The sequence below is a fragment of the Equus quagga genome, chromosome 20 (genome assembly GCF_021613505.1).
Source record: "Equus quagga isolate Etosha38 chromosome 20, UCLA_HA_Equagga_1.0, whole genome shotgun sequence".
NCBI classification, from domain to species: Eukaryota; Metazoa; Chordata; class Mammalia; order Perissodactyla; family Equidae; genus Equus; species Equus quagga.
The window spans coordinates 13,038,777-13,062,089 of NC_060286.1; the positions used below are offsets into that span (position 1 = coordinate 13,038,777).

Sequence of the window (23,313 nt, forward strand, 5' to 3'; positions counted from 1 at the left end):
TGGAAGTCTAGCCCCACAACCTGTGGGCCTAACTCTCATGCTTTCCTGCCTCTTGCTCTGCATCATAGTTACATGGTACAAATTTTGTGTTATTACTATTTACTCTATGTAAGAAGTAGGATAAAAATGCCTTTAAAAGCTGGAAATCATAGTTTCTCTTGGAGGTGACAACTATCTTGGTTTGGGAAAATACCTTTATAACACCTTTAGGAAGGGGAAGGATGCCCTGAGGACACAGTTTAAGAAAGACCTATTTAACCTGCCTCTCATGGGAAGATAAAAGAATCTGAGTTTGAGTGAACAGTCAGAAAGGATAGAAGATAAGGCTCCCTAAAAGAGAGTTAACAAATCATCACCTTGTACACTTGAAATATCTTACAACTTTATTTGTCAATTATACCTCAATAAAACTTAAAAAAAAAAAAGAGTTAAGAAAAATGTCGGGAACTAGAGTTTATGGATAAAAGTGACCAGTGAAAATTTTTCAGTGTCAGGGTAACCAAAAGACTTTAGGAATAGGGCTGTTTAAAGTTCAGTATTAAATCATTTATGTTGTTGAATTGTAAACCCCTCTATCTGCTCAAACCTTCTTGGAAAGTCTACTACACATACAATGTAAGCCCCCGGGAAGTCAAAAAAATCTTAAGGAGATTACTGTCCTCCCAAGAGATGTAGGAAAAGAGTCTAAGTCATCTTCATGTAAAATCAAAAGATAGGGTAACTTCAGTGATATTAGATTACATCTCTATCATTAAAATATAGCATGATCAAGAATGTTAAAATAATGTGGCAGAGTGACTTGCTGAGACCTTAAACTTATGTTTTCCTTTTCACTACTCTGGAAAGAAATCTCCATGTCGGTTTTTAGGGGTGAGTGTAGGGGAGCCAGAAGCTCCCATATTGTTGTATTGCGTGTTGTTGTCTTACAATACTATAACTGTATGGTATTGTTCCCATATTGTATTACAACATGAGTGGATCTGATAGTGCTCAGAACCAGAAGTATGTGGATACGACATGAATAATCAGATTTGAAGTGTGTGGAGCTAGAAGCTAATCAGTGGAAAATTCTTCCAACCATCAGACGCATAACAGATGAGTGGAATGTTTGGTTCTCATCAATGCCTCGTCAAAATGGAAATTATTCAATATGGTTGCATCTGCAATTACAAATGTACCATTTTTCCTTCTTTTTTGATGGGATTACATGAAAAATAATTGATCAGAATTCCTATGTTTCTAGGGTAGCAATACTACAAAACACAAGTGTGTGTGACTGTGTATGAAGTCACCTAATTTAGGCAATTACCAATAATTAAAAACAAATTTAAATAGAATCTCAATCTAAGCATGAGCAAACACCAGAAAACCCAAATTTAGAGACATTCTACAAAATAACTGACCAGTACTCTTCAGATGTGCAATTGTACATAACAACTAAATGCAAGGTAGGATCCTCTATTAGATCCCGGACCAGAAATAGAATATTAGAAAACTGGTGCGATACAAGTTGACAACAGTGACTCCCTTTTGTACCTTGGACTCCACCTTGCTAAAAATATGAAATTGTGTTGGCCTTGCTGACTTGCTAAAAGGAAGTTATTTGCTGAGAAAGGACTTTCTGAAGGACTCTGCAGAAATATACTTTTTCTGATAGCAACAAGATGTCTTTGAGTAAGCCAATGAACTGTGACATACAAACAAACAACTGAGGCCATTATTCTGAGTTCTCCTTTTTGCTAATAAAAATTCCCGACTTTTACTCCTGAGGGGGGCACTTTTCTGGCTGCTGCAGAACCTCTGTTCCCTGAATTGCAATTGTAAGACCCCAAATAAATGGTCTCCTTTTGTTTTGCAGTTGCCCCTTTTTTCTAAGTTGACGTATTTGGTGTCAGAGATGTGGGATCCAAAGTGACTTTCCACCTATTTCCAGCACAGCTGGTCATTTTGAGCAAGGTACCTGCATGAATCTCTTATGCTCTGTCATCTCCCAGTGGCCCCTGACCCAGGTGGTGAGTCCTTTCAGTTTTGTTTTGGTTTTTTTTTGAGGAAGATTAGCCCTGAGCTAACTACTACCAATCCTCCTCTTTTTTTGCTGAAAAGACTGGCCCTGAGCTAACATCCATGCCCATCTTCCTCTACTTTATACGTGGGTCACCTGCCACAGCATGGCTTTTTTGCCAAGCAGTGCCGTGTCCGCACCCGGGATACGAACCGGTGAACCCCAGGCCGCGGAGAAGTGGAACATGCACACTTAACCGCTACGCCACCAGGCCGGCCCCTGTCCTTTCAGTTTTGAAACTCCCGCCTTGGTTGAGGTTCTGATTTTTATTCTGGGTATCTTTTGGAACTGGTTTAAGAGAATTTATGGTCACTTTTGGTGAGTACATGCTTGTAGCAGGACGTATGCAGTGTTTGCTGTGGGGACTCAACCCTTGTTTGGGGCTTCTGCTGGAAATATAATGGAAGTACACAGTCTAAAACTACTACAGGGACTCAATCCCTTTTTGGGACTCCTGCTGGATTTACGTTTAAAAATTATGGATCCTCCACATGTAGATTTTTAGAGAAATGGCTCTGATATACCAAGGATGATTTAAAACTTGTTTGGTTCCAATGGGACTCATTTGAAATACCTTAATTAATGTGTGTGCACAGTTAGAAAATAAGAGATCTAAAACTAAGCAAGTGGAATGGGAAGATTATTTTAATTCGTATGTTGAAGCTTCTTGGCAAGTCATCCATCCTTTCCAAAAGCAGAGGAAACTCATGATTCCCAGTGTTTTACAACAGCTGTTGAAAACAGGACCCATCATAGTAAAGACATTTTAGGGAACCCAAAGGCAAGAGAGGTTCCTCTTGGTCTATGGACCAGGATCTTGTGCCTTTCTAGAGATGGGTGAACTTTTGGATAATTTGGAACTGTAATGGCCATCCTGTGGAAAGTTTGTTTCAGATAAGTCCAACTTAAAGGGCATCCTTAACAGAGAGGATTCCACGACTCTCAAGAGACAGTGGAATGCATTCTTTGGTAATTAGAAGATTCTAAAAGACAAAATGACTTCAATAACATTCTAAGAAGAATTATTACAGCATGCAAGTAAATAATAAAAAAAACTTTAGTAAAAATCTTTGGACATCTCAGCAGGTAAGCTTAGTCCGTCTGCCAGAGACACAATTTGGATCCATCTGTTCTTTTGAGTTTTGTACCTGAGACATGGCTAAAATTGTTAAAGATCTCTGCTTGTGTCTATCTGTATGTCTATATATGGACATATATATGATATTTTTAAATGTCATCAACATTTACATATATGATATTTTAAGACATATATGATAAGTTTTCTACCTCTGGATAGTATTGCCAAAATTAAACATTTGTATAAATTAAGTATTCCTAAAACTCTCAGAAATATGGAAACTAACCCAATGTTTTTCAAGTTCACCTGATCTGAGATAATCTTCGATAAATAAAAGATAGTTTAAGCATGTTGGTTTAATAAAAACAAGCATGTCTTCAGAGTTATCAATATTGAATGTAATGCAAACACACAACTTTTTCTACCCGGTTTACTAGTCAAGTAAGCTCATGCTATTTCTGTTACAGAATTTGTCAACAAGAAAAATAACTTAAGATGGTGGTTAATTATATATGTTTAATCCAAACATAATTGTTAAAAATATGTGTTCAAATAAATGTAAATAAGATAAAAGCTTATACTCAGTTGAACTAAATAGTGGATATTCATTGAAGATCTAAATCATTTCTGGATAGGATGGTATACTAAGACATTGATTGCTAAACATAAGTTTGTCTAGTTTTGGATTTCTAATTTTTTTACAGGGAGACAAATGATATTTGGGTCTATCAATAGACATGTTTTGTGCCACATTAAAAAGTTTGCTGTAGGAGAAATATGCTTCTAGAAATTATGAAATGTGTTTATGGGCTTGCTAATCTACTACAGGATGCTAATATATGATAGACCATTCACAATTGCCTGCTTCTTAGTTTTCACTGGAAAGTAAGATTACAAATAGTTTAAAAAATTGGAAGAAGAGCTGAGAATACAAAATGAACCAACGAGACACTTAGAGTAATAAACATAAATTAAACTCTGTGCAAACTCTGTACAGTGATGATGAGAGAATGCAGGCATAGCAGCAAGTACCCCTTTGAAAGATGAGACGCAGTGGAACTGTCTTGAGAGCTCTCACCTACTATGGACGGACTTCCTGTAAATTCTTATTTTTCAAACCATCATCATAGACCAATGATAAATTGTGACTAACATTTACTTAAATAGAAAACGTACATGGTATCTACATTTGTCAATATAGATAAATGGATGATACATATCTTCAATTTTATCTGTAATTCGTAGATAAATTTATTATATATAAGTAAAAGAAAATAATTTCATAAAATGCAAAATAGAATGCATATATGCCATATATAGGAAATTCATGTCAGCTTATTAAATTTTTATTTCAGTTACTTACATGGTTTTATATATGTAGGTATATGCTGGACCATAATATACACTATATTTCTTGCTGTAGAGTGATCAAACATGTTTCAAAGCCACTGCTCTTATACCATAGCAAATTGAGCAACAGAAGGGTCTATGTGGCCAGATGGAGAGGCCAATACAAGAACAACCACCCTTTCCAGGCAGTACACACACAATGATAACTCCTCAAGGCCAGGCTGTAATCACTCTCTGATAGGCTCATACTTTGTGGCCTTGTCTTTTTAGATTTACAGCCAGGCAGCAATCTTTGTTTAAAAGAACTTCCCCCATTTCATATAACTACTTGCAAAGCTGAGCATGCTGGTGGTAGCTTCCCAGGTATTTATAGCTCTACCATCATCACGTGTTACATGTAAAGAAAGCACCAAATCCTGACTGAACCTGCACACCAACTGGTGACCTGAAAGTAAGACTTCCAGGAAGTGAAGTAGGTGACAGCTAAGCAGACAGCTTTCCCCAGATTCTGGACCAGGCCTGTATATTTTCATGTCATTTCCCACCAAACAATTTTTTATCCTCTTTGTACTGTTCTCTTAATCATCCTATTGGGAAAACGTTTTTATCTATTCTTCTACATACTGAAAGCACATGACCCCCGTCTGTAATTTGTATCTTTGTACTCCTTCTTCTGGATCCCTTTACACGAAGTAAAGAATTCCAAGAATGGGTTTACATTTGGCATCTTAACCTAGAAAGCATCCCACAGATCTTTTGAGAGGCTGAACATGAAGAATTGTTGGATTGAAATATTTGGGCTATTATTTGTCCCGATAGGTATCTTGATGATTTTGCTCTAATGCACACAGGAGGAATTCTTAGGTGGTGGTAAAACACCACGAAATTGGTCATTGCTTTATGAATTGAACCTCTTGCTTAGTTGACATGTCAAACCACCTTTCTTTAAGTTCTTCTTACAATGGCTTTTGCTATTAGGGATAATTTTGGCTCTCAGGTTGGCCTTTTATTTTTCCTTGTAACTCTCATTGCTACCAGGCCATATCACATCCTTTTGTTCCTACCCTGCGGAAGCTTTCTGATTCTGCAAACTGCACTGATTGTTGGATCTGTGCTGAAGCAAATAATACTCATGATATAGCTGATTTAGTGGCTTGGCCAGTATACTTACAAGGACGGAGAAATTTATCTGGTCAAAATGCTGCCTCCTCCTTTGGGATTATTGAGGCCACTTACAAACTTCCCGCTGGGAAACAAGCTCCCAATGTTACCACATTCCACTGGGTACTTCCTGCTCATAAGAGAATACTCCTTACTCAGATTTGGACATTGAACAGAAACCTTTCCCTTTGTTTCAAAAACATTACCGGAGCTGGCAAAACTTTAGGTAACCTTCCACTGAATGTTTGTAACTATACACTCTTATATGACGCAGATGATCATGAATTTACCCCTTGTTGGAGTCTACATGCCTACAATGTAATTTCTCATGATGCATCCTTATGGTGGGCACTGAGATCTATAGTGGAACTGGTCACCGGAAAGCAGATGTGCTCCCATTTACTGGAGCAAAGTAGAGAGTTGATCAAAAGTCCGGAGAATGCTGAGAGCTCAGTTTTGCCTACCTGTTCCCTGGAGACACCCCATGTCTTAGCCAGAATTTGACTTAGGAGGATAAAACTCATTTGCTGCTTCCTGGAATACAGAAATGTGTATATTTCAATCACTCGCCCAATTCCAGTAAAACATGTTATCATGTACTTTGCAATGATGATTATATTTTTGACCGTAAATTTTCTTCCTTTAAAACTAATAAACGAATCTGGGCAAGGGGACCTACTTATGCCTCGTCCTTAGATCCTGAGTATTCCTTCTTATGTAGCACAAATATTTACTCCACTCTTCCTATGAAATAGAAAGGGCATCATGGAGTTGCTGCTCTTGCCCCCAGTGCCGCCCTTCGAAAGGCTCTTCCCTCCACGCTCACATAACAAATTTAGGATTCTTCACAAATCAGTTAAAGAGACCTCAGTGAAGCTAGGATGGTTATAATTTTGGATGGTTGCCAACCCATCATCCAGTTGTAGATAGTAAGGGGTTTGGTCATGCTTTTGCCAGAGAATTTTTCCCTTGGTTCAGAGTAATGAATCTTGAAAAAGCAATCGGCAACCTCTCTATTGTCACAGCTACTACTTTCAATGCTTCCGTTCAAGCATCTCAAAATCAACAAACCCAAACTGATAGCCTGGCAGAATTTGTCCTACAAAATAGAAGGGTGCTAGACATCCCAAGGGCCTGACAAGAGGTACTTGTGTCCTACTGAGAGAAGAATGTTGTTCTTATGTTAACCAATCTGGCAAGGCAACATAAGAACTAAAAACAATAGAGTAATATCAGTTTATTGGTTGAAATAGGACATTCTATGACTTGGGGATTATTTTGATCTCTTTAGCTGGAATAGGGTCATGGTTAAGTACTGTATTACAAACTGCATTATTGTTGTTCTATGAATAATATGAATTGTATGTATTGTTATGAAGGTTAAGCGCTTACTAAAAACTGCAACCTCCGCTGTAACTCACTCAACTACGCAGCTTATCTTTGCCCAGATGACCATGTTAGATGCTCTTCACTGAGACAGATTTTTTTGGATCAGAAGATTTAGAGGAAATTGCTGTTGACTCTTTCGCAAGACCGCCCATAGAGGGACTGGATGGAACCAGAGCAGGTAATCAGATCACAGCAGCCTGGAGGGACTAATGTTGTTCTGTTGTTTTCTTCCAGAAAAAATATGAGCAAAAGGGGAAATGTGAAATGAATTGACAGCAGTGACTGCATTTTGTACTCTGGACTCCATCTTGCTAAAAATATGAAATTGTACTGAACTTACTGACTTGCTAAAAGGAAGTTATTTGCTGAGAAAAGACTTTCCCAAGGACTGCAAAACCTTAGTTTTTCTGATAGCAACAAGATATCCTGGAGTAAGCCAATGAACTATAATATGAATTTATTCTCCTTAACAAACAATTGAGGTGATTGTTCTGGGCTCTCCTTTTTGCTAATAAAAAATCCTGGGGGCCAGCCCGGTGGTGCAGTGGTTAAGTTTGCACGCTCTGCTTCAGTGGCCTAGGGTTTGCCGGTTTGGGTCCCGGGTGCAGACCTATGCACTGCTTGTCAAGCCATGCTGTGGTAGGCGTCCCACATATAAAGTAGAGGAAGATGGGCACAGATGTTAGTTTAGGGCCAGTCTTCCTCAGCAAAAAAAAAGAGGAGGATTGGCAGCAGACATTAGGTCAGGGCTAATCTTCCTCCAAAAAAAAAATCCTAATTTTTACTCCTTGGGGGACACTTTTCTGGCTGTTGCTGGAAACTCTCTTCCCCAAATTGCAATTCTAAGACCCCAAATAAATACTCTCATTTTGTTTTGTAGTTGCCTTTTTTCCTAAGTTGACAGTGGCTAAAGGTCAGGGATGTTGCTAAACATCTTCCAATGCACAGGACAGCCCCTTAGGGAAAGAATTATCTGGCCCCAAATGTCAACAGTGCCTGCTGTAGGTAAGGGTCACTGACCCACGGGGGGAAAATCAATGCAAGTTATGTACTAGCAGGAATCTTTTTCTTTTTGAGAAAGATAATGGGTTTATTTCACCTTTTAAAACCAAAAAAAAGAAATAATCATTATTATTGGGTAAAACAAATACAAAAAATGTGCTTGCATTTTGGTGAAGTTTGGGGTAGGGACGCGGGAAGGCAGCAAGTACCTCATGGCTGGAAATGCAAATATCTATGTGGCGCAGCATAAGCCTTTTTAGGGAAGTGAGGGGTGGTTTACGGTTGGAAAACTGGATTTGTGACCTTCTACTGTCTGTCTAGCTCCCAGAATCTGTGATTTTAAAACTAGGGCAGGGAAGCGAGAGAAAGAGTGGTTTGTAGTTCTTCCTCCCACTCTGATTCATAGGAGGCTCCTTTCTGGAGTAACAAGGACAGGGGTAACCAGCTGGCCAGTGCAGTACGACCCCATCCGAATTCGGACCAAAGGTCAAATTCTGGAGCAGCTTCCCTACTTCATAGCACGTGATCTCTTCACAGCATGCCTTTCAAGGGTGGTGTTACCTTCTGACCTGTGATTTACCAGCAGCAGGAAAAGGGCCCCTCTCAATGGTGTTCAAGCGATGAGTGCTTCTTTATCCCTGAATTTCAGGTCCTGTCCTGGACTGGTTCCGCCGGTGTTTCCATCTCCTTCTCTCTATGACTATATCTACATCTGTCTCAGAATGAAAGTCCCTAAAAAGCAGGTATCGGATGGGTTCGTGGTCCTCTGGGGGTTGATTACAGCGATGAAGTAGGTCATGATGATGGTTTTGCTTAGGCAGCAGCACATGTTTAAGAATGTCTCAATACCAGTTTGAGAAATAGCTTTGCTTTGTGATATTGCAATAATTAATGTAACAAAAATAAACAAGTCAGTTGTTTCAAAGTGACCTGGGTCTTTGGCTCAAAACTTTAATTTAATTTCTAATAAGCCATAGGTTATAAGTTCACAAGGTACGAAAGGGTACATTCCGTGAGAATCCTCCTCTTCCTGGCCCCCATCTGCTCTAGGAGCAACCATTTTTCTCCATTTCTTGATGTTTTTTCTGAGACAGTCCATGCAAATACGGTAGACCCCCTTATCTGCGGGGCACATGTTCCCAGACCCCCAGTGGATGCTTGAAACCACAGAGAGTACCGAACTCTATATATACTGTGTTTTTTCCTATACATACATATTTGAGGTGCAACAGCAAAACCAGCATGAAGTTCTTTTTCCTTCTTCACAATTTCATGGATAGAAGCTTCTTACTGTAGATCTCAGCAACCTCAACATATGACTTTTTTTCTTTCCTTATTAAGTGGAAAACTTTCACCTTTTCACTTAAAGAAAGCTCTTTACGGCTTCTCTTTGGCATATCCGAATTGACAGCATCACTATTCTTGTGCTTTGGGGTCATGATTAAGTAAAATAAAGGTTACTTGAACACAAGCACTGTGATACCACGACAGTCATTTCGAATCCACTTCCAAATGACTAATGTGAGGGTGTGGGTAGCGGTATACGGCGTGGATACACCAGACAAAGTGACGATTCACATCCCCGGGAGGAGGAAGCAGGATGGTTCAAGATTTCATCGTGCTCCTCAGAATAGCGAGAGCAAGTTAAAACTTATAAATTATTTATTTCTGGAAATTCCCATTTAATATTTTCAGACTGCAGTCAACTGTGAGTAACTGAAACCGTGGAAGGCAAAACTGCTGCTAAGGCTGGACTAGTATACAATGGAAATATGTCCATATCTTCCAAATAGTAGCATATTATAAACTCTGTTTTGCTCCTTGGTTTTTCAGCTAATATATTGCAAAGATTTCTCCATATCAATATGTTAAAAAATTTATTCTTTTTTACAACTGTATGCCTGTACTATTTTCCATTGTTTTCCTGTACTATTATTATTGGACATTTAGAAGGTTTCCAAATTTTTGCTATTACACACAGTGCTGCAATGACAACCTTATAAATACGTAAAGTGGAATGTCTAGGTCAAAAGGTACACACTTTGTTTTGTTAACTGTTACTGCACCTCTCTCTGGAGGCTGTAACTGTCAAGTTTCCCACTGGCAGTGCGTCACTTTCCTCACACTCTCATCAGTGGACAGTGTTATAATAATTTTGATCTTTGCCAATCTGAGAAGTGGAAAGTGGCTGCCACTGCAATTTTAATTTGCATCTCTCTTATTATGAGTGAGGTTGAAGAGCCACTTGTATTTCCTTTTCTGTAAATTGTTATTTCAGCTGGATTGTTTATTCTTTTTCTTAGTGATTTATAACAGTTCTTTATACACTAAATAAATCAGACTCTTGTCTACAATAGTTGTGAACAATTCCCCCAAGTTTCTCTTTTGTCTTGACTTGTGTATGGTGGTTTTTGTCATGAAGCTTTTTTTGTATTTTTTTTTTTTTTGATTTCTGGGTTTCCCATCTTATTAGAAAGGTCTTAACACTCTAAAATTATTTTAAAATTTGTCCAACCATTCTTCCTAATACTTTAATGGTTCCATTTTTCATATTTGTATCTTTTATCAATTTGAAATTTTGGTGTAAAAAGTAAGGTAAGAATCAAACTTACTTTTTCCCAACTGGATACCTGGGTGTTATAATACTTTATTACGTAATCCATCTCCCCTATTCCCTGCACTGATTTGAAATAGTGTTTTATTATATCTAAATTTCCATATGTATTTATGTCTATTTTTTGGCTTTCCATTCCATTCTATTGGTTTGTCTGACTATTCACCTGCCTATACCACACTATTTAAATTATTATAGCTCTGTAACATAGTTTTACATTTGGTAGGACTAATCAATCACCTGATGGTGGTCTTTGGATTATAATATTTAACATATGTTTTTAGCAAACTATCTGTGTATTTCCATAATTCTAGATGCCTTATATTCCTTCTAATATCTTCTCTTTGCTGCTCCAGAGCACTAAGTGGTGTTCTTTAGGGCTCTCTGTCTCCCAGACAAACTCTAGATAAGTTGAGTATCATCTCCACAAATGCAGGGGATCTTGGATTTGATTCGGTAGCGGTGGGGAGCCCAGAGACATTAGTACAAACGTACCCAGATTTGAGGTTCTTAGATGTACTTTCCCTTGCATGGTATGGCATTGTGTCTATATCTCTGGCCATATAATCAGGGCTGGGGAGGACTCTAATCATAAAACAGCCACAGATCGTGTTTTCACAGATAATCTATAAGATGCTACACACCCGGTGCCAACAGGAATGGGGGAAAAGGACCTGTCCAATCAGCAGGGCCATGCTGGCCCAGTGGACATCAGCTTCTAGGAGAGAGGCATTGGGGCGCACCAGCAGCAAGACCTGCTCTGCAGCTTCTGGTCCTCTGAGGTCTCTGCAGTGGACTGAAGCCAGAGCTAGAGAAGCAGGAAGAGATGGGGGAGGCAACTTTGGAGTCAAGAGAGATTTCCCTTAGGTATTTTCTGATTACTCCTTGTTCTGTTCATCAGGTCCGTGAGATTCTGAAGGGGCGAGAACAGTGTCTTTGGAGTACTTGGCACAATGCCTGGCACCAAGAAGTGCTCAGGAGGTATGTGTTAAATGAATGGAGGGAGTGGGCACCTGCCTGCCACAGGAGTCTTCTTTCATCACATGTGTCTTCCTGGAGTCTCCTCTAACTTCATAGGAAAGAGCAGAACTGGGCCATGAAACTTAGAGTCCTGTCCTAACTCTGTGCCTGTCATCCTTTTTAGGAGCGAAATATTCATTGAGCAAGGGCTGTGAATCCTCTTATCCTCCCCCCATCCCCTCACACACCTCCAGAGTGCTCTGAGAGTTTCTGCCAGCTTTTTTTCTTGTGTTTCCCTCATCTTTAATAGCCTTCAACTGAAACGTCACCCTCATTCATTACCTCTCCCTTTTCTACGCCAAACCCTTGTGTAAAGTGAGCGGGATAGCAAGGGAGATAGGAATCAATAAAGCTAATCATAACAGCCAACTCTTATGCAGTGTTTACTACGTGCTAGTTTCTGTCTCAAGTTTTCTACCTATTTAATTAGTTTAATACTTTAAACAGGTCGGTATATATTTTTACCATACCCATTGTAAAGGTGAGGAAACTGAGTTAACAGAGAGGTTTAGTAACTTGCCAGGGCCATGGAGCTTGTCAGCAGATACACTGGGATTTGAACCACAGAGTCCACTCTAGAGCCCATGCACTGAGACACTATACCCTTTCCTCAGCATGTACATGTGTGTGTTAACTTCATTGAAGTGTAACATTAAACTCTGAAACATGCACAAATCAAGTGGATGACTCAATGAATTTTCACAAAGTGAGCACACCTGTGTAACCAGCACCCACCTCAAAGAACAGAACACCACCAGAACCCCAGGATTCCCAACACGCCCCCTCCCAGTCTGTAGCCCTTCCCCACCAAGGGAAACTACTCTCCTGGCTTCTCTCACCATTCTTCTGGGGGTCTCTTCCTTGTCTCTCTGTTTTAATCACACATGTATTTCAAGTATCATGGTGTCTTTTGCTAAAGTTAAAATATTCTATCCTGCAGGAGGAGAGGTGGTGATGGGGGTTGGGAGAACACATTTCCTAGATAAGAAATAATTGAGGATGGGAGAGTTGGGGGCAGTTGTTTCATTTCCCCTCGTTCTCTTTGCCAGTAAGTGTGAGGTTCCCCTCTTTCCTCCATCCTCCTCCCCCAGAACTACATCTCCCAGCAGGCTGTGCTCTGACAGCTTTCGGATTTAAATAGGATTCTGGGCTACACCTACAGCCAGGCTGTTGCTGAGCTCCCAGGAGAGAGATGAGCTAGAGGAGAAAGAAGCAGCAAGAAGCAGCCAAGAGTTGAATCAGACCAGGAGCCCGACCCAGAGTTGGAGTCTAAGTTGCTTTTGCTAAAGCAGCAGCAACTAAAGAATTTGAAAATATGCTGGCTATCTTGGGACTGCTCACCTCCGTCTTTTCTTTGCTGTATGTGACAGCTCCATCCATCAGGTTTGTCTTAATTCAGGAACTTGTGCCGTATTTTACAAAGCCCTGAATTTGGAGCCAGAGAGCTTGTAAGTAGATGAATTATTGGCTGCTGAAAGAAGAGAGAGGGAAGGAGGCCAAGGGAGAGAAAGTCAGGGCAAAAAAAACCAGGAAGAAAGGAGGTGGTTACGGATACAATGGTGGAAAATGAGAAGGAATCACCTGGGGCTGGGAGAGGAGGGGCTGGTTTGAATTCTGATGCTAGTGGAAGGCTGAGTGGATGACTCTGTTAGGTAGCTTGACAGACAACTTAGGTGGGAGTCCTTGCTCTGTCACTCTATTCCCTTGGGTTTCTCTGAAGGTCTCCCTTTCTTTACTGTCCATAGTCAAGGTGTCCGGGCTGGGTTACCAAGGGTAGTCATTGCCCAGGGACTCATTGTTAAATACCAGGCATTTGGGGGAAGGAAACAGACTCTCTTCCCTTTGAGACCCTCAACTAATGTTTTGGGATGGCTCTTTTGCTGTGGGATTTCATGAAAAATTTCAGAAAGAAATGTGTGTTCTGAATAGAGAATTTTAAAATTGCTGATGATAAAGAAGGTTAAATGGACATATAAGGGACAGAGTGCTGTTCTAAGTCCTGGCATAGAAACCTGGGTTCAAATTCCATTTTTGCCACCATTAGCATGTGACTTGAACGTCTTTGAGCCTCTGCTTTCTCCACTGTAATATGAAAGATATAATGGAGTGGTTGAGAGGATTAAAATAAATTCCCTGTGGAAAGTGCTAGCCTAGGGCCTGGAAGTCAGATGATGCTCAGGAAATATTAGTTCTGCTGCCCTCCCATCCTGTTTTTTGGAACTTGTCAAGTCAACTTTATGTGAAAGGATGCTCTCTGCACAGAGATCTGAACAAGGGAGGTTTTCTTTCTGTGTGCTGATGGCTAGAATGTACTCTCAGTAGGATGGCAGAAAGCCTCTGAAGATACTAGCTCTCTAAAGCTGGAGAGGCAGCCCGAGAGCTGTATTTGTATATGGGACCCCTGGAGGTACTGTTCATTGGTTGATGCTTATTGAAGACCTAGGGCTCAGGACCACTGATTCCAGTAACGCTCATCACCCATATATTTTTAATGCAGGGTAGAGGAGGTCGCTGTCCTCTGGGAATCTCTAGAGACAGAGCTAGATATCTTTCTTATCTAACAAGGAAGCTCTCCATTGGCCCTCACTCAAGAGCATTTGTTCTGTTTGTCCGGAGGACCCTTTGCAGCTTCTGAGCACATGACCGTCCAGGCTGAGCTGATGAGCAGGAGGCTCTTTTGCCCACTGGGAAAATGTTGTCCCTTGAAGATTAACTTCTTTAGGCCTCCTGACAACAACTGAAAGAAATCCCTCTTTGAGGCTGAATGGACTTTATGTATCTCAGTCAGGGACTGGGGAGGTGGTGAGTAAATGCTTTTGTTTCCCTTGCCTACAGGAAGTTCTTTGCTGGTGGGGTTTGCAGAACAACTGTGCAGGTTCCCGGGAAGGTAGTGGTGATCACCGGCGCCAACACGGGCATCGGCAAGGAGACAGCAAGAGAGCTCGCTCGCAGAGGCAAGTCCTTCTGTGTCCACAGGGCAGCGCCTCCTGCCTTTCTCACTGGAGGCTCTGCCCGCATTTCCTTCTCTTTCCTCCTGGGCTTGGGGGTTCTAGCCAGGAATTCAAGGAAACTGGGATTCAAGTCCACCTCTGGCACAACTTACTCTGTGGCCTTAAACAAACCTTCCTTCCTCCCTTCCTGCTCCTTTCCTATTATATAAAATAAGGAAAACAATGATGTCTGTAGGATATTGGTCAAGTCAGTGATTCTGAAAGGAGATACTAAGCAACATTAAATATCAGGGTGTAAAAACCAAGGTTCCTAGGCTGGGGGTAAGCTGCAGCAAGAAGACTGCTGTGAGAACCCTGAAGTGGCAATATAGCCTCTCACTGCTTAGGGATGGCTGGGAGGAGGCTCTCGCCACCAGTCCCAAGCTCACTTACTATACTGTTTTTCAGTCTAGGGTCTGAACACATTGCCTCTCTGTTTTGGTCCCAGGAGCCCGAGTATACATTGCCTGCCGAGATGTACTGAAGGGGGAGTCTGCTGCCAGTGAAATTCGAGCTGATACAAAGAACTCCCAGGTGCTGGTGCGGAAACTGGACCTATCCGATACCAGATCCATCCGAGCCTTTGCTGAGGGCTTTCTGGCAGGTGAGACCCTGGCAGGTAGCTAGACAAGCAAGTGTTGGATGTGAAAGTGGTTGCTCTACCCTGGAACATCTCTGACTCTTGTATCAGAACCATCACCAATCCCAATGGACAGATTCCGCCACATGAACCAGCATGGCAGGGAATTAGCAAGAGGATGACAGGATGACAAGCTGCGCAGGATCCTTATCGTCTTTTCGCTTCAGCAATGGGAATGTTGGAGGTGTCAGCTCCCTGTCTGGGCTTGCACCTTGGCATCAAGGTGTGGCCCTGATGTCACTCTTTTCTTTCATCCTGAAAATCAACCTTCTGTGGCAACATGCATTAAATGAGGTTTTGCTGCTGCCAAAATTCTTCTGTATCTTGGAAAATGACCAGCTTTTAGCAAGGACTATGAAATCTATGAGGGACAGGGACCATGTCTGTTTTGTTTACCACTGTGTGCCCGTGTCTGTCTTGTTGCACCACTGTGTGCCCAGTGCCCAGCAGAATGGGCCTGGCCCAGAGTCAGTACTCAATGCTCAGTTGCTGAATGAATGGTGTCCAGGGAGCTATCAGTAACTAAAATTATAAACCCAATGACAGTACTTACTGAATATCATTGAGATAGGTCCAAAGGCAAGGAGCAAATACTCAGGACTATGATAGGCAGCTAGCAGACTTGTTTGTAACTACAGGTTCTCCTTGGTTTTGCCCTATAGAGGAAAAGCAGCTCCATATTCTGATCAACAATGCAGGAGTGATGATGTTTTCACATTCCAAGACAACTGATGGCTTTGAAATCAACCTGGGGGTCAACCACCTGGGTAAGTGTCTTTGAGTGATTGAAAAGAGAGGCATACCCCATCTTGTTCTCTGTGGGGAAATAAGCCTATACTAGAGCTGAGAATCTCCAATGGTCCTCATAGAGCCCAGAATTCCAATACACTGGACATAATGGTTTTTTGTTCACTGTCCCTCTCCTGACCAGTACAAAAAGATGAGCTCCTCCTGCCCATACCATTAAGAAACCTCAAAACTCGGGAGATGCTAGGGAGAATAATGTCATTCTTGGATGGGGCCGAGGGAGTGCAAGGCTTCCCAAGCAGGGCCCAGTGTGGGGGGTGCAGGAGTCTGTGTTTGGCAGGAGGGGTCAGATCTGTAACTGAGGGCTAAGCAAGCCAAGGGTTGGTCCATGGAGGAGGCAGATCTTGAGGACTTGAGGTGAGAGAGGCTGGGGTTCTGAGTCCAAGGTGATGGCTCTAATGAGGAGATCATGGATCATGTCCTCTGATGCTAGGCAAGTGATGTTTTTCCTAACTATCCCAGCCTTCCTTCTGTATATGTGTGTGCCTGGGCCCATAGTTGTGTGATCATGGCCAGAGGGGGACTGGAAGCCAGCAGGTGGCATTTCTCCTGACTGGGGCAAGGGCAGAAGTACAAATAAGTACAGATTAAGTCTGTATTCCCTTAGCTATCATCTAGTGCTGCCCTTGCCTTGAGGAATCTCAGACTGACAGACCATTAACACTGAATTACTCTTGGCATCAAAATTTCTTCACGTTCAGAAGATAGTGAGCTAATGCCAAAGTCCTCTCATCAGCTCCCACGCCCTGAGCCTGGGCTGCCATTCTGCTCTTCAATCTGCCCTGCTGGTTCTCCTCGCAGGCCACTTCCTTCTCACCTACTTGCTCCTGGAGCGGCTGAAGGAGTCTGCTCCTGCACGGGTGGTGAACTTGTCATCAGTGACCCACCACCTTGGCAAGATTCACTTCCACAACTTCCGCGGTGAGGAGCCCTACAGATGGGGTTTTGCTTATTGCCACAGCAAGCTGGCCAATTTGCTTTTCACTCGCGAGCTGGCCAAGAGGATCCAAGGTAAGTCTGGAGAAAGGGCCAGGGTTAACATAGCAAAAGCACGGTCTTCAGTCCAGATTACAGATTCACAGAAATTCTAAAGCCAGAACGTCAAACATGCACATTTCAGTGGTAGCTCTGTACACGAAGGAGAATGAGGTTATAAACAGAATAAAAACACAATTCTTGCCCTTGACAAGCTTCAAATCAAACAGGGGTTAGGAACTTAGAAAGTTACCTTACATTTATGTCACATCTTATCTCAATTATGATCTCATTTGATTTTTCACAACAACCTCTTGCTACAGACAAAGTAGGTATTATTATTACTATTTTCTGGGTCCAAACTGAAGTCCAAAGAAGTGACTGGCCCCAGGAGATATGGTAAGTGAAGTAATCAGGACCGGAACATGGGAAAGTGAAGTAACCAGGACCGGAACGTGGGAACGCTGCTTTAGGTCCAGGTGCTTTCTTCTGTGTGCTATTAGCAGAGGTTCACACGATGAGCTGAGCTACAGAGTTGCCACTGCGTGGAGTCCAGAGCGAGGGCTGGATGTCAGACCCCTGGGACTGAGTTCTTGCTCTACCACATACTAGCCGCATGTGCATGTGGCCGTGTTCCTTTAACCTCCCCTGACTTCATCCTCTCAGCTGTAAAATGAGGTGGGGCCGCTCTTAATTCTACGATTCTGTGCTCCCCTGGAGTTTTTGATGCGCTGCTGGCTTTCACATCTGCAAATCTGGGGGACCATTTGCTACAGCGAATAAGCCAGTGTTTGGGAACAACAGTACAGAATGCAGAAGATAGAAGAATAGGGTAATCATTAAGAGAAATAATAATAATGACATATTATTGTTATGTTGAGTTTTGTGTGTGCCGTGTACTGTACAAGCCTTCATTCATTTAACACAGCATTCCTATAAGGTAGGTGCTGTTATTCTTCCGCACTCTGCAAATGAAGAGATAGGCCGAGATATATTAAGAAACCTTACCCAGAAAGTTTCCTAGCTGAGCCAGGATTCAAATCCAGACAGCCTCACTCCGGAGTCTATGTTCTTTACGTCAAGAGTTCAGACCGTGGCCCTGCAGCCTGCTTGGTATGATCTTAGGCAATTTACTTAACTTCTCTGTGATCAGAGCTCAGTTTCCTCAGCTATAAATGGGGATCTTAATATTGCCTACCTCACAAGCCTCTTTGAGAACTAAATGAGATAATGCATGGAAAGCATGTAGCACAGACCTTGCACATAATGAGTACTAAAAATAGTGGAGGCACCAGGGATGTCTTGGGGGCATGTTAACTCCCATTATCTCCATCAACACCCCTCAATCTACACCTCATAAAATGTGCTTCCCTGGCAAATGCAGCTCAAAACAAGGTCCTAGCCTACTACCTTCCAACCAGATTCTTCCCCTAAGCACTACCATAGAAATTCCGAAGATATCACCCTCAGTAATTGATACTCTGACTACCAGAATATACTGTTGTTTCTATTATTAAGACTTAAGCCACAGAGTAAAGGTGACATTGAAATAGAAGGACCTTCAACCAAGCACTCCTTTTGGAACATAGAAAGCTGGAAGGCTATAGATCTTTCTGGAAGAGTTCCATGACTTACTAGTCAGATTCTATCTGGCTAGGAGTGATGCCTTCTGAACCCTGGAGCTCTGTTTCCTGAGACCCTTCTCACTTGTGCATTTTGCTGCAGGAGATGAGCTGTTTCCCTGGTCTAACTGTGCTCTCTTTGCCCTAGGCACGGGGGTCACCACCTATGCTGTGCACCCAGGCATCGTCCGCTCTGAGCTGGCCCGGCACTCCTTCCTATGTTGCCTATGTTGGCGGCTCTTCTCCTACTTTTTAAAATCGGTGCAGGAAGGGGCACAGACCAGCCTGCACTGTGCGCTGGCTGAAGGCCTGGAGCCCCTAAGCGGCAAGTACTTCAGGTACGTGCAGGCAACGCAGGTTCCTCCACCACCTGTGTGCCTGGTGAGGCATAGGGCGCCCTGGGACCCCGAGTGGCTGAGTTTGTGCCGGATAGTGGAATCCAGGTTTGGTTTGGGCCTGCAAACCAAATACTGTCAGTTCTTTTCCAGGGGAACTTACATTAGAAACTTGGCAAAAGTTGCTTTTTTATACCTGCGCGCCAGTTTTCCAGGTGAGCTTTGTAGCTTTCTGGTGATTATGCCTTTGAAAGAATGTTAGCTGACCCTTTGGATCCTTTTTCTCCTCCTTGAAGCTTTTGGCTTACTTCTTTCATGAATCCTTTAATACCACTTAGCACAAAGTACTGGGGCAAAGTCACCTCTCCCCAGTGTAAACTCTGTCTAGCAGTGCTGCCAGGGTTGGCACTATCTGTTGGAATATAGAAATAGACATTTCAGTGTAGTCTTACCACAAACTTAATGGGCAATCAGAGTTTGAGAATAAATGGAAGCCCAGGATTAAATCTTCTTCCCATTCCATGACTTGATCCAGCCCAGTTTGCTTGAGACTATTCATTGGTGCCCCACGTATTAAGTGAAGCACTGGAAATGATGTCAGTGTCAAACAAGAGGGGAATGGATAAATGGTAATAGCTAATGTTTCTTGAGCTCTTACAAAGTGTTTGGCACTCTTTAAGTGTTTTACATGTATTAATTCATACAGTCATCCCAACTCTAAGATGTAGATAATAGTATTATACCCACTTGATAGATGAGGAAACTGAAGCACAGAATAATTAAGTAACTTGCTCAAGGTCATATAGCTTATAAGTGGTAGTCCTGGCTCTAGAGCTGTGCTGTTCAGTATGGTTGCCACTAGCCATACGTGACTATTGAGCACTTGAACTAGGGCTGGTCCAAAATGAGATGTGCTGTAAGTGTAAAAGGTATACCAGACTTTGAAGACAAAGTATGAAAAGAGAAATGTAAAATAGCTCATTAATAACTTTTTATATTGATTACATGCTGAAATGATTTGGCTATATCGAGTTAAACAAAATATAGTACTAAAATCAATTTCACCCATTTCTTCTTTCTTTTTAAAAGATACTTTAAAAATTTTACTACAAAATTTAAAATTACATGTGTGGCTCACATTTGTGGTTTGCATCATGATTTCTGTTAGACAATGCTACCCTAAGAGTTTGGATGTTTAACGTCACTGCCTTAAATATGTGATAAAATATTAGACAGTCACTAAATAAAATATTTTCAAATAATATTTAATTCACAGGAAAATGTTGGTGATATAAAATTGTGAGAAGAAACTGCTACATAGAACTATAAAATTATTCATTGTAAATACATAGAAAACAGTCTGGTAGGATACATAGCAAACCATAAGGAGTGTTATTTCCAAGGGGGTTTGAGGAGGAGCCGGGGGAGTGCAAAGGAGGATTTTAACCTTTTACTCTAGGTATTTCTTTATTATTTAAAAAAGTTTTAAAGATCAAATATTTATTTGTTACTTGTATGATTAAAATATACATTTTTTACAAGAGAAAGCTATCCTCCCCAAACTAGATACAGTATGATCTCAGTTTTGTATACAAGAAAGCGAGAAAGACTATATATCTATTTTTACACAAATAAAGCAAACAAGAGTGTAAGGAAAAGTAATTAAATAATAGGCTTTTCTTTTTTTTTATCGGTACTGCATTTTCCAAGTGTTGTACGGGACTTTTATAATTAGAAAAAAATATCCTTTGAAGAAAAGCACCATGAGCACTGCATTCTGCCTGTAGCACCTTGTCCATCTAGACTCAAGTTCTCTGATCCCCCCCAGACAAGAGAAAGCAGGGTTACTTAGTCTGGGGCTCCTGGGGCACAAGAGGGTCTGTGGAAAGAATTCAAGGGGTCTGTGAACTTAGATGGGAAAGTAATTTCAACTTCATCTTTCATTTCACTGACGTCCATCTGAAATTTGGCATTTCCTTCGATTGTGAATGTAGGCAGTGAACCACAGGAGTAGTCATGATACCTGTGACTTTGTCACCAGTAAAACTATCAATATTTTCTTATCACATTGCATTGTTGCAGATATCTCAGAATGTCACTTCTGCCCACCACTTTGAAATCCAGTGGTTATTAGACCCAGCGCGAGCTCTTGTTATAGAGTATATTAATAAAGAAGCATATGTATTACTATATCATGAATTTGTTTTTAAAATGTTTTAAAATTGCATTTCAATACAATTAGTTTTTGTCATCCAATATATTTTACACATTCATAAATATATTCTGAGGGTCACGCCCAGTGACACAGTGGTTAAGTTCACACGTTCCGCTTCGGTGGCCCGAGGTTTGCTGGTTTGAATCCTGGGTGTGGACCTATGCATGGCTTTGGCAAGTCATGCTGTGGTAGGAGTCCCACATATAAAGTAGAGTAAGATGGGCATAGATGTTAGCTCAGGGCCAGTCTTCCTCGGCAAAAAGAGGAGGATTGGCAGGGGATGTTAGTTCAGGGCTAATCTGCCTCAAAAAAAAAAAAAAAAAAAGAGAGAAAGAAAGAAATATATTCTGAGAAAGAGGCCATAAACTTTCCCAGACTGTCAGTTTTCACTCCTGGATGTTCATGCTTTCTCTGCCTTCTAGTGACTGCAAGAGGACCTGGGTGTCTCCAAGGGCCCGAGATAACAAAACAGCTCAGCGCTTGTGGAATGTCAGCTGTGAGCTTCTAGGAATCCAATGGGAGTAGAGCTACCGGAAGAGCCACGGCTTTATCAGGCACAATCCACACCATAATGAACGGAAGCCAAGGAGAACCCACCCTGAAGGATTGTTCTCCTGGCTGGCTGCTGTTGCAAATCCTGCCGTGCTCTGGTCTTCCTGACCCTTCTGGAAACCTTTTCACATCCAACCCTCTTGTGAGGCTGGCTCATGGCATGAGACATTCACACTTACAAAGCATTCTTCTCCAAGACTGGAAAAGTTGGCCACCATCTAGGGGCAGGATGACTGGGAAGATGCCAGTCTGGGCATGGGGCTGGCAGAAGAGCCTGGGAAATTGGATTAATTCCCTCACCAATACCAGAAATGTCAGCCAGCATTCTCAGCTGAGGTGACAAGAGCATCAGTGTTACAGATTTTAAGGAACTATAGACTCAAGCTCTTGACGGATCTCTTTCCTCTTTGGATTGCTAGTCGTTGCGCTGAAGTCTGGACCAACTCAGGCAAATCTTGGCTTAACCTTGACCAAATTTGGTTCCTTCCTCTGAGCATTCTGGAGTCACTGCATGAAGCTGGACCTTCCCATTTTCTTTTTCTAATTCTTTTTAAAAATTAAAAATATTTTTTCTAGCTTTAATGAGATATAATTGACATATGACTGTAAATTTAGACCGTCTCATTTTCAATCATGTAGATGGTTTCTTTTTCTAAAGGGTTCCCTTTATCTCACTTTTCAGAGAAAATAAAAACTACACATTCATCTTACTGCCTTTTTTATTTTCTCAGGGTAGCAAAGGAGAGATGGAACAAAGTGGGGAATCCAACCTCCCAGTTTTGTGAGTAGTATCTTATCCTACCCACCCACCCATAACCTTCTTACAATGTCACATCTGGGTGCAAAATGAGACGATTCAGTTGAATATTTTTTCAAGTTTCTCCCAGCTCTCACATTTTATTATTTAAGAAGTGATAGGAGTGACTTAAATTACACAGATGTTGAGCTCCACTATAGATTAAATCCAGACGTAGTATAAGACTCCATTTAATTTGATATAAAGATGCAGAAAGACCAAGCCTTGAAACAACCTTCTACCTAAAATCCTAGCTCTTCTCTTTTCTGGCCTCCCTGCTCTCCTGTGCTGAAACCCCAGGTGACCTTCTTCTTGCCTCAAGAACAGGTCACCAGGAAGAGGCAGGGAGATGTGCCTAATCTTTCAGCCAATTGACCCAAGAAGTCATGCTATTGTTTCCAGTTCTAAAGCATCCAAAGGGCATCCAGTGATAAAAATGCCCTTTCCTTCCACAGCAAGTAGACTTTAAAAAAGAACCTTGTTATTATGGAAATCTCCAAACAGACAAAAGTAGAGTAAATACTACTGTGAATCCTCATGTACTTACCTGTCACCCAGCTTCAATATTGTTATCATTTGGTCAATAGTGTTTCTCATTTCCCCCATGACACTCTTTTGGGGGTGGGCTGGGATATTTTAAGGGACATTCCAGACGTCATACATTCACCTGTAAACACTGTAATGTGTGCCTCTAAATAAAAACTT

The 23,313-nt window shown here is 41.5% G+C and overlaps 1 protein-coding gene across 1 annotated transcript; it reads left to right on the forward strand.

Annotated features, from left to right (window-relative positions):
- Positions 1-12,840: 12,840 nt before the first annotated feature.
- On the forward strand, positions 12,841-22,517 carry LOC124231037 (retinol dehydrogenase 12). Its single transcript, XM_046647676.1, has 7 exons — positions 12,841-13,059; positions 14,512-14,630; positions 15,115-15,270; positions 15,969-16,073; positions 16,915-17,124; positions 18,859-19,048; positions 21,683-22,517. Exons 1-7 carry the CDS (start codon positions 12,992-12,994, stop codon positions 21,783-21,785), a joined length of 951 nt encoding a protein of 316 aa, XP_046503632.1. The 5' UTR covers positions 12,841-12,991; the 3' UTR covers positions 21,786-22,517.
- The last annotated feature ends 796 nt before the right edge of the window (positions 22,518-23,313 follow it).

Excerpts from the sequence above, each read along its gene's own strand:
- LOC124231037 (XM_046647676.1), top strand. The coding sequence starts at position 12,992 with ATGCTGGCTATCTTGGGACTGCTCACCTCCGTCTTTTCTTTGCTGTAT. Across the intron at positions 13,060-14,511 it reads GTGACAGCTCCATCCATCAG|GAAGTTCTTTGCTGGTGGGG; the intron begins GTTTGTCTTAAT and ends CCTTGCCTACAG. Across the intron at positions 17,125-18,858 it reads GCTGGCCAAGAGGATCCAAG|GCACGGGGGTCACCACCTAT; the intron begins GTAAGTCTGGAG and ends TCTTTGCCCTAG.